This window comes from Seriola dumerili, unplaced genomic scaffold, assembly GCF_002260705.1.
Source record: "Seriola dumerili isolate Sdu_G_001 unplaced genomic scaffold, Sdu_1.0 BDQW01000088.1, whole genome shotgun sequence".
Taxonomy (NCBI): domain Eukaryota; kingdom Metazoa; phylum Chordata; class Actinopteri; order Carangiformes; family Carangidae; genus Seriola; species Seriola dumerili.
The window spans coordinates 8,237,694-8,249,444 of NW_019174343.1; the positions used below are offsets into that span (position 1 = coordinate 8,237,694).

Genomic DNA, 11,751 nt, shown 5'->3' on the forward strand with positions numbered 1-11,751 from the left:
CTTTTCATCATGCTTTGGCCATACTCACCCTCACCAATTTTACCTTTACCTTTAATGTGCCCCTTAAGAGAACAAACCCCCACTTCAAGTCCTTCATTCTTTCTGCTATCAGGCTACTAAATGCTGTTATTTCTCATTTCAAATGATATATGTAAAGTAACATTTTTTAATTCAGTCATTTATGTATTCATATTATTTATTTACTATAGAAACTGTTATTTTAATCTATTTTACTTGTTTTATTCCTTTTCTCATTTTACTTATTGCTGCTTGTTGTTCCTTGTATTGACCAAAGTATGCTGATCTGTTGCCTCTGATATATAACTACTTTGCCTGTGAGTTTTTAAGTTGTGTGTATGGACTGGGTAAGCTGCAAAGGAATTCCCCTTCTTGGGATAAATAAAGTTGTCTGAATCTGAATCTGTCCACAGAACTTGTTTAAATCACTCTGGCTTATCCAGATGTTGCTTTGTAGACTTCAGACACTAACTTCCTGATGAGGCTGAAGGTAACAGCTGTGTCAGCGTTTGCTGTGTCTGAGGTGTCTGAGTCGTATTTCCATATTGACAAGACCATGATGATCTTATTCTACTGTGGTTTTGTTGAATCGATTTTTATCTTTTTCTGTGGCGTCATGGTTTGGAAATCTGTCTTTAAAGAGCAGGAATTTTCTCAACCAAATTGTTAAATGGTCCAGTTAACTTCTTCCTTCTGGAAAAAGGTTCACAGTCCCAAAGTGCAGAACAAAACGGTTTAAAGAGAGCTCTGTTCCAGCAGCCATCACTCATGAGTTGTAGTGACACTGCATAGATGCAATGTTTTAATTTATTTTTTTGTTTATGTATCTTTATTTACCCTGTGCATGTGGAGTTGTCTGCACTGTCTGTTAAATGTGTATGTGTAAGATTGATTACTCTTTTACTGCAAACCAAATTTACCTACAGATATAAATAAAGTAACCTACCTACCTACCTGTGCGAATCCTTGACCTGCAGTATAGGCTACAGGTGCAAACCAGTCAATGAAAGCCTAAGTCTGAGTCTGAGTCTGAGAGCAATCAAATTTTTCTAGCTATTATTGAAATTTTAGCAGTTCAAGTCCATTGAAAAACCTTTAATAGTGCAAAGGTAAGTTGTAGGTAAACAAAAAACAACAACAAAACCATATAAATTTCATAGAAAACAGGCCTTTTTCAGGGCTCAAGTAATTGGTTAACTCATAGTTTTTTATGCGGCAATGGAAGTGAATGAAGCCTTGGACGTTAATGCAAATAATTCCTACAGGTGTCCCAAACATCTGCTGATGACTTACAAACCCTCTGTCTGTGCAAAGGTTGCATTGTCAAAGTGTGTTACTACACCTCTAATGTATTAGGACAAGACTGTACTGCAGGAAGTAGTGCTGTATATTGCTATCACACAAAATGGTGAGAAAAGAAAGACAGGCAGGTTGGTCAAGATAATGAGCCAAAACATACAAAACATATACGATGAGAGACTAGCAGACTTAAACTCCAGACTTAAACCATGGAGCTGGTTTGGCATGAACTGGACAGAAGGTGAAAGCAAGACAAACGACAAGTGCAGCACATTCATGGGAACCTCAACGACAATGTATTATAAAGAGTACGGTCTAGACCTGCTCTAAAGGTGCCTTGTTAGAACTTCTGTTGTGATTTGGCGCTATATAAATAAAAATTGATTTCACTTGACTTGAACAGTGTTGCAACAAACTTTCTGAACAATATTTGATGCATTGTAGAATCATAAGTGTACTCAGCTGCTGAATTAGTCAAAAATGTAGTTTAGCAAGTAGATTCCATGACTCCTTGTTTTTAAATCTCCACCTGCTTATTTGATCTATGCTTCAATTTCAGAAAACACTGAGACACTGAATTGTGTAAATTTAAATAACAAATGGAAAAGCTTAGGTGTCCTAAAACTTTTGTTCAGTAATGTATCAGCAATTAGAATATTATCTCCATCTCTATGTAGCCTATATGTGTATATGTAGCACAATATAGGCTTATAATGGTTTATTTTCCATTTTCTCAATAAACGTTACATTTCTCTATTCATTTTGCATTAAGGTTAAGTGGGACAACTAGCCTAAACAGGAGGGTAGTTTGCCACCACAGAGCGCCAGTTCCTGTCTGTGTCTGATGTTACCTAGGCTACAGACTCCACAGACTATTTGGCTCCAGCAGGTGTACGCCGGCTGGCTAAAGAAGCTCACCGTACTTTCCACGCAGGTGACCCAGCAGCCACTAGGAGCGTCATTGCCAACGTTATAAAGCGCACAGGTGGTGGCTGATTGTGTACATTGCTGATAAGACGTGATGAAATGTTTGCTGCGGTTTAATACTCTGTGATTTAGCTGCTACTTCTCCGTTTGACGAGGTTCACCGCAGGCATGAGTGGAGGATCAGGAACCCCTTACATCGGCAGTAAAATAAGTTTGATTTCCAAGGCACAGATTCGTTATGAGGGAATATTGTCCTCTGTCGACACAGACAGGTCCACGGTTGCTTTAGCCAAAGGTAAGTTGATCATTTGCAAGATGTTGAACACACTTGTGTTTTTTTTCTTTCTCTTTATCAAACTAATTCTTATACATTAAGTTGTCAATTAAGAATGCTGAAGATTAAACTAAACCTCACTTTTCAATTATCTTCATTACAGTTAAATCCTATGGGACAGAGGACCGACACACTGATAGACCAGTGCCACCAAAAGATGAAATTTATGAATACATAATTTTCAGAGGAAGTGACATCAAGGATATCACTGTGTCAGAACCACCAAAACCACACCATGGTCTGCCTCGTGACCCTGCTATTGTGCAGGTGTGTGGCTCAGGGAGATGTGTCTGACTTTGTAATTTCCACTGTGGCATAAAACAAAATGTCATATTACTCTCAAACTTGTTTTGTCCTGATTGTTGCGATTTTCAGTCATCCATTGGCAGCTCCTCTGCTGCATATCACCCACGATGGAGTCCATACAGGGACATGATGCCCACCTACAACCAGCTGGCAGCTAGCTCTCTACTCAACCAGCAGTACAATGCAGCACTGGGCCTAGGTACAGTAAATGACATCTTGGACACATCAGACATGTCGGTGACGATATATCCAGCTCCACCATGTTTGTTCCTTTGCTCTCAGTACCAGGACTTCATGGCATCCCAGCCAGAAGGGCCCCCATGGTCGAGCAGGCTGTCCAGACCATGCCACTGGCCGGTGCTGCCCAGAGAAGGGGAAAGACATCAACCCAGCCGCAGAGCAGACAGCCTGTCCGCCCGACCCAGCGCTCGGGCCGGGATGGTTCCCAGTTTCAGAAGGAGAATGTACCCACCAGTAAGCAGACTTCACAGTGGCTCTTAACATTCATAGGCTTTAATTTCTTGCATTCCTTTTTAAACTGAAATAAGAAACATCTTCAACATATAATTAATTCAGGTTTAGATCGGGCGTCATCTCAGCCAACTGCAGTCAAGATTCAAAGTCAGAGTACTGAGAACCAGAAGCAAAGGCAAAAACAAGGTATCAAAATGAAAAATGCACATTATAAGCTATTTGTTAGTGACAGAAAAGCAATATTTGTTTTGTCTTGACTGTTTGTCGGAATGTTGTCTGCAAGAAACGGATTAAAAAAGTAAATATCTTAGGGTTAGGGTTGAACATGTTCTAAACAGATTTGGCTGAACTGTTCTTTTACCGCTGGTCACGTGCAGGCGGTCGCAGGTCCAGGAACCGAAGCAGAGGCCAACTTCTCGTGAAAAACTCAAAGGCTACAACTTTGCAGTTTGAGTCAGATTTTGATTTTGAAACTGCAAACGCTCAGTTTAAAGATGACCTTACAAAGGAGGTTGTAGGTATGTTTATATCGGTCCCCTCAGTTTCAGTGGGCACAATATATAAAACAGTTTTTAGACGTACATATATGTATGTGTTCTTTTCTTTTGTGAAATGCTGCAGTTGAAAAAGTGGATTCTGCAGAGGCGCCAGAGAGTCAGGGTATGGAGGAGGAGGAGGAAACTGTCGGTGATAAGTACTATGACAAAGCCAAATGCTTCTTTGACAACATCTCATCGGACCTTAAGCCCAGGTGATTATGTAATCTTTCCTATTCCTTTTTGTCTAACCTCAGGAGAGTCCCATGCTCTGCAATATATATGCTTTTTATTGTGTGTTTGTGTCCTCAGGAGAACCACGTGGGCAGAGGAGAAAAAGTTGAACATGGAAACATTTGGAGTGCCTGGTCGCTTCCTGAGAGGCCGAGGATTCAGAGGCCGGGGACACAGAGGGCAGAGCACCGCTGAGCAGCGACCCCTCCCAAAAGTTGGTAGTGGGAGGGTTTGAAGGCTTTTCTTTCCGTTTGTCTTTTTGTTACCATTTTCTGTAAATAATGAATATTGTAGTTTTCTACTAATTTAAAAAGGTTCCTCCCTATTTTCCCATGTTTTGAAGCACATGAAGCAAAAAATTTTTCCCATTATCCCAAATCGATTTTGGACCCTTATATGAAATGGGAGAGCAATTTATTTTTAATCCAGCAGCTGTGCACTAAAAGCAAATATATTCATTGGTAGTTTGGAAGCATGCAATGTGGAAAGTGTCACTTGAACAGGCCAGCAAGCATGCATTTTTTTTTTTTTCTTTTTTTTTTCCCTTTTTGTTAACTGTCTGAAATGTATTAAATATTTCTAGCCTACTTGACTGTACAAATGTAACTGCAAATTTGTCTTGGAGGACTGTCTTAAAGTTGACAGACAGCTGTACTTTCTTTTTTTTTTTTTTTTTTTTTTTTTTTTTTTCTTTTTTTTTTTCTTTTGTAAAATGAAAACTGGGGAAACGTAACAGTTGCTATTAAATAATGTGATAAACACACTGATTTTCCTCTGGTTCTATAAATTCTCATTGAGAAGAGAAACTATTTAACATGTTGCACCCAGAGATTATTATAACAAACATAACAACAACCTAAAAACCCAGCTCACAAAAAAAACAGACTGGCTAAAGGGCATGTGTTCAGTTTTGTATATGTGGTGGCTTGCAAATGGAAGCCAGTTGCCTGAATTTGGGGCCCAAGTATTCTAGTGTTTTCTGGAGTGAATCCTCATCAGGAACGGTGATGCTCTCCAGCTCTGAGAGGTGATCCGAGTCCCCCTCCTCTGCGTACAGGTGAGGCTCATAGTCCAGCAGCTCATCCTCTGTCTTCTGGAGGGAGGAGAGCCTCTGCAGACGATGGAAAATATCAAAGTCAAACTAAATGCAGTGCTTATTTTACTGCGACGGGCTCACGCACGTGTTTACGAGTAGACAAGTCACAGCACTGCTTTTATAAGTATACAGAAAACTGTATGTGCACTACCAACCCGATGAAGCAGAGTGAGAAGAGTCACATCTGACGCATAGGTGGAGTTCCTTTTGTTGAGGAAATTCATTGTGCTCATGTCCTCAAACTGTACACAACAAAAAGTTCACAAAGATTAAGTTTCTTCAGCAGCAACTGCCTCAAAGACAAAATAAGCACAAACCAAACAACTGTCACGCTACCTGGTGTGTGTGTTGGAAGTCACTGGTCATAGAAGAACACCAGCTTGTCTAAGATTTGAGGAAAGCAGGAGCGGCGTCAATATTAAAGTAAATATTTGAATGTACAGTTGTGACTGATATCATTTGCCTTCAGTGGTGTACATTTACTTGGTTACAGTCAGTGAATTGGTAGGACTGATTTTCTCTTCTGTAACCCCCTCCTCCTCTTAAGTGTTGCTCCACATCCTGTTGAACAGAATGACAGGAGCTACTGAGATGGGCAGCTGAGTTAAAGTACAACAAATTCACACACTCCTATACCAGCAGTCTGACATTTTTACAGACAAGGTTTTCATCAAATTACATTTGAGAAAACTTGTAGGAGACCAACATGCTATTCCACAAAAAAATCAGAGCAATGTGACACAGATCTACCTCGATCTTTACATTTTAACCAGTGACCATTTGTCCATATTAATTCCATTGTACCCACCTCATTTGAAAAGATTGTGCGTTGCATCCCATCATGCATAGTTTGCCAGTGAGATGGATCAGGGTGCTTCTTGTCAGTGGACACTGCCAGGACACCGTCAGGCACCTTAGAAAAATAAAATAAAACTGATAGTAATGTTTGTATGAAAACATGTCAGTGGTTTGTAAAGGTTTCTGAGCAGTGACCTTGCAGTCTGTTCCTGGTTTCTCAGTGTTTGATATGAGGAGGGTTTCTCCAGATGAATCCGTCTGCACCGCGGTGAACTGTTTTTTGCAGGAGATGGTGACAGCCATCAGCAGCAGAACTGTCAATGAGATAGAGATGACAAAAATTGAACATGCAGTGAGTTGTCAGAATTGGAACATGCAGTGATTCTAACAAAAGCCAGTGATGCAGCTTCTTACACAGGAGTAAGAACAGAGAGGCAAACACCACGCCTACAGCACCAGAGGTAGCTCTCGTGGCGCCCTCTCGGTGGGTTCGGCAGTTGGCCATTGCAGAGCAGTCACACACGGTCACACTGAGGTTGTAAACGCCATACTCCCCCTGCAGGTCAGAGATCTTCATATCAATTGTGTGTGGTCCGGCATACACACCGGGTTCCTTCACCAGACCAGCTGTGTAACCTGTGAGAGATAATCACAATTTCACAATTTTTCCTTTATTAATGTTTGCTATGATATTTAACTACACTGCGTAGGTTTCTCTACCATATGAGGGATTCAGTTTCCATTTTCCTTTGACATCTCCCAGCAGCTCAAATGTGAAAGGCCCTCCGAAGGGATTTTCATCCAGGTCAAAGGCTGTGATGTTGGTGGTAGTGGGGCTGTCGGACACACACACATCCATGTGTTGAACTGTTGGCTGCGGCACGTTGTCATTCTGGTCAGTCACATGGATTTGCAGTGTAGCTGTGCCTGTTTGAGGTGGATTCCCTGTCCAATTTTTTGCAGTGGAGAAATGAGTGAAACATTTACTCAGTCATGAGAGGATGATATAATCGGCTTTTGTCTTTGCGATCTGCAGTTCTCTGACTCTTACCATTATCCACCGCATGCAGTAAGATGGTGTAGACGCCATTAACAACATGAGGAGATTCTCTGTCCGGTGTTTTGACTGTTGTGATGTCGCCTGCGTGGGGGTCGACTGCCACCCAGCCAGCAGGATCACTTCCTATCTTGTACCTGTGGACGGATACAATGAAGAGGCCACTTGGGAGAAGATCCAAGATAAAATGTCAAAATAAATCATATATGTCAAAATAAACTTCCCACTTACACAAAATCTTTTGCGTGACTGGAGTCAGGATCAACCGCAGTCACTCTCTCTACCCAGGTTCCAATGGGTGCGTTCTCCTCCAGCATGGCCTCTTTGACAGTCACACTGAACACTGGGGGGTCATTGATGTCCTCTACTGTGATGATGACTTTCACAGAGTGAGGTTCAGCCACTTTACTGGTCCCTACTGTCCAGAGGCCTGAGGACGTCCTCTCCTTCACTTTGCAGAAGAAATATGGCGCCTCATTTTCAACAGAGATGGACAGTTCCCTCTGCACTCCCTCCTCAAAGTCTAAAGGCTGAAATTACACAGCAGTTATATTTAGTTGTTAATTTATCATATATGTATTACCATAAAATATTTTCTAATTCAATTAAGGCAGAGACATTTAAAAACATGAACTTCAAGTTGAGCAGATGCATGTAGTAAACATGTAGTAATTACATGTCAGACTACAGGTGGGTGTCATTGTAATGTGAAGCATGCAGCCAAACAGCACTTACTTTTACTACTGTCAGGATTCCATCGTTGGTATCTGAGTCTGTTTCAACCTTAAAGTGCTCCCCCTCGTCACCCTGTATGGTGAACCTGGCTCTCCACGCTGGGCTATTCAGGGTGTCTTTGTCGGTCGCATGCAGCCGCAGAGGAGAAGACCCAGTCTCGTCCTCCTTCACTCTGCCGGTGCCCTGGTGTTTGAATTGAACGTGCAGAGGTCAAGGACAAAATGTGAAATCTGTTGGTACTTTCTACTGCTCACATCAAGCATGTACTGCACACTGTGTTAACTGTGTTAACAATCATAGATTTTCCACCTACGATTACTTTGAGCTGATTATACTGTTGTTTATTCACTCATAGAGCTAATATAGCGGAATAAATGTGTGAACTTACCGGGAAAAACACTGACATAGTGTAGAAAATAACACAACAATAACATACTGTATATTGTGTATGATGATCACAACTTTGTTAGAAATTTGCACCACTACAGTATGACATCAGCTACGTCTGGTCCTCCATCATGTGGCCCTGGTCTTGTAGAGGGACCCTGTGTCCACATCTAGTTTTAAGACCATAACTGTTTTAGTTTATATTTTGCTATATTGTTGTAAAGTTGTGTTTCAAAAAAATTGCTTTACTTTTCTGTCTGTTAATCAACAGATAGAAAACCTCAGTTAATGCAGTATTATCTATTGTATGGCTATTTCCTTTAAAAATCAAATATTCACTATATGAAATGTCAGAAAATAGTTAAAAACAACTTATTAAAATATTCAAACATCTTTCAACAGTAAAAATGTAAGAAGTCGCCTTTACTATAATCAAAACTTATAATCAAAACTAGAAATACCAGCCAATATTCACATTTGAAAAGCTGGAAACAGTTGATATTTTGGGCATTTTTGTGATGAATTGTTACCAATAAGTTTAATAGTAATATCAGTTGACTAACTGATTTATCAGATTATCATTTCAGATGTGGAGAAACCACCATGTGTAATGTGGTGGGGGTCAACAGGGGCCCCGGGGCATGCTGGGAGGTTAACCTGGCCATGCCTACCGTTTGTCCGCTGATGATTGGGAGGTGGTTGTTGCCGTCCTGCACATGAATGATGACAGTGGTTGAACTTGACAGGCTGACTATTTCCCCATGGTCTTTGGCCTCCACCAGTATTGTGAACATTTCAGCCACCTTGATGTAATCAGTCGACATATTATTAGATCAGATCAATATAGGCCTTTCTATATACAGAACAGGTTACTGAGCCAGTCATATTGCTTTTGTTTCTTGTGTATCTTCATTGCAAAGTAGCTGGATCATTTTGCACAAAATCCATAAAGTGAGTTTTATTTATTACTGGTACTCCTATTTATTATAAATAAATCTATTAAATATCATGTAATTAGCAACAAATCCAGTGTCGGTGAGACAAATATACATACTAAATTAAATTACTTTTAAAAAATCTCTAGACTCACCCTGCAACTCCCTTAGTAATCTTAATTCACATATAATTAGACTAAAGTATGCTGTACATATTTGCATAAATACCACATGTCATGTGTTATATTCTCTGTCATGTGAAGAACTAACAGAACAGGAAATGCTGCTGTCATTACATTTACAGTGTGGATTTTCCTGACATGCAGTATCAAAAAAAGCTCTTGCCTCATGATCCAAACATCCTTTAAAGGAAATTGTTCCAAACTCATTAATGAAGAATTCAGTGTCTGGAGTGTTTGGAGACACAGATTTGATTTCATAGTGGAATGTGGAGTTTGGTGTCCCTGCCTCGTCTCTGTCATAGGCCACCACAGTCAGGAGATTGGAGCCTTTGGAGATTGGAGAATAATAAAGAAATAAGAAAGGAGCGCACTTTGTGAGAAAATTATTGTAAAAAAGAAGATGTGTATTTACTACAGCATATTCCTTACCTTGTGTGTTTTCCTCATCAATTCTGATTTCATACAGATCCATCTGAAAGCGCGGTGGGTTGTCGTTGATGTCTAGTATAGAAATCTCAATTCCTAATTTAGTTTCAATAGATAAATCTGCCTTTCTGGCCTCAAAGCTCAGCTGTGAATTGGAAGATATGACTCAAGGTTAGTCACAATATAAAGACAAAATGTAATTAAATTGTTGGACATTGTAATTGTGATATGAAATGGTGATAAACAACATTAAAATAAAATATATTGTACAGCTCCACTGGGTCTCCTTCCCATATTAACTCCAATTATAGACTCAGAAAATGACCTGGCGGTGTTTGCTGCATTTTCTGTTTCTTTGGTGTGTGTTTCTTCACTATTTTCTTTTTTAACTCAAGATGGCAATAGCAACAATATTCCACACATCCAACATGCATTATATCTTTGCATCGTGCCTTGATTCGGTTAGAGTCCCGACTTTTACTGTGAAGGAGCTGCAGACATAATTGAAATCATTTGATTGAATCAGTTATTTAGAGGACTGAGGACGAGCACTTTCCAATGTGTTTGTTGTGCAAACTCATGAAGTCCAACAACTACATGACAGACTTCGAACTGTGTATGGAGTATGTGTTGAGTCTAACCTTTAGCAACCTCTTCTCCTCATAGTCCACAGGCCTGTGGATAGACAAGATTCCAGACTCTTTATCAATGGAGAGGACTCCCTTTGGATCCTCATCCACTCCTTCCCCATAGAGATCAAAGTATACTCGATGGTCCCGCTCAATACTGATCTAGAACCCAGCATCAGACACTTCACAGTCAGTTTTTAGGAGTCTCAGACTTGGATTCATCATTTATAAATTTTCATGATTAAAAACTCATGATATAGGCTACACGTGGATCAAAGTGATGAAAATTGAAGAAAAGTATTGCAGGTGTCAAAATAAAGCTCATTGCAGACAGATAAAAACAGCTAGTGAAAGAATTGATTGTTTTAGATTGTCTATATTCATTATAATTAATAGATTTATCAAGTTGGTGTTTGAGTTTTCTGGTCAAACAATTTACTTATTGATGCAAAGTCGGACCAGATTCTTTGCTTGGTGGTTTTCTCACCGTGCCCAGCTCATACGGGAAGGGTCCTGGATGCCCCTCCTCGATTGTGAAGGAGTCAATTATCCAAGTCCTTCTGTGACGACTCAGCAGCTCTGAGCATGCTGCACTTGACAAATAATAAACCTGAAAGACGAACAGTCATAAGACAGCTGAAGTTCACAGTGTATACAAGGAGAGTTCAAGTATGTAAAGTAGGACTATTTGTTTGAGGCGAAAGGCAGGGGCTCATGATTTATGTCGTCAGTTCACTTGGGAATTAACTTGACTTATTGTCCTCAGTTGGTGAACCAGTTTTCTGTGAAGTGTACACATGGGGATTGTTTCAGAAACAACAGTATCACATCGTACTTTGCACCTTCTGTAATGACCATACAGAATATTTCCTTTTATTTCCTGTATGCATCAAAGAGGTCAGTTTTACACCAATTGATTTCTGACTTATTTATGTGCCGTGTGAAGACAACAATCTATACAGAAACATCAACTGCACAATATGTCCTTAAACTTAGAGAGCGGAAAAAATACACAAAAGTTTGTTTATAATAACAATCAAAACCTTGCAATCTTGTGACATCATTTAAGGTAATATTGTGTCATATTTCCATGTCTGATTCCTTTTTTGATCCACCACTTCTCGCCACAACACCCTCTTTAAGTAACCCTGGATTTAGTCAGAAATTGACATATATAAAGTTGAAGTGACTGCGGAAAGAGGAAAAGTCAATGTTGTTACATACCAGGAGGAAGAAGCAGATCATGATGCTCTCCAGTACATCCAGCTCCGAGTGTATGACGACTGGCCTCTGTGACATTTGAGCAAAGGAAGACAAGATCCTGCCCTCTCTGCTTTACACACCCACTCACATGGACATAGTAATCGTGTCCATGTGC

The 11,751-nt window shown here is 40.1% G+C and overlaps 2 protein-coding genes across 2 annotated transcripts; one reads left to right on the forward strand and one right to left on the reverse strand.

Moving 5' to 3' along the window:
* Nucleotides 1-2,412: 2,412 nt before the first annotated feature.
* On the forward strand, nt 2,413-4,363 carry LOC111221922 (protein LSM14 homolog B-like). Its single transcript, XM_022745516.1, has 8 exons — nt 2,413-2,539; nt 2,682-2,845; nt 2,954-3,083; nt 3,167-3,358; nt 3,467-3,544; nt 3,736-3,876; nt 3,980-4,109; nt 4,207-4,363. Exons 1-8 carry the CDS (start codon nt 2,413-2,415, stop codon nt 4,361-4,363), a joined length of 1,119 nt encoding a protein of 372 aa, XP_022601237.1.
* A 1,961-nt stretch (nt 4,364-6,324) lies between these two features.
* On the reverse strand, nt 6,325-11,672 carry LOC111221592 (cadherin-like protein 26). Its single transcript, XM_022745045.1, has 12 exons — nt 11,598-11,672; nt 10,861-10,983; nt 10,386-10,535; nt 9,748-9,889; nt 9,482-9,645; nt 8,873-9,004; nt 7,815-7,997; nt 7,311-7,609; nt 7,074-7,216; nt 6,743-6,967; nt 6,474-6,658; nt 6,325-6,336 (listed from the first exon to the last, which is right to left on the reverse strand). The coding sequence occupies exons 1-12, from the start codon at nt 11,670-11,672 to the stop codon at nt 6,325-6,327; spliced, it is 1,833 nt and encodes a 610-aa protein (XP_022600766.1).
* Between the last annotated feature and the right edge of the window lie 79 nt (nt 11,673-11,751).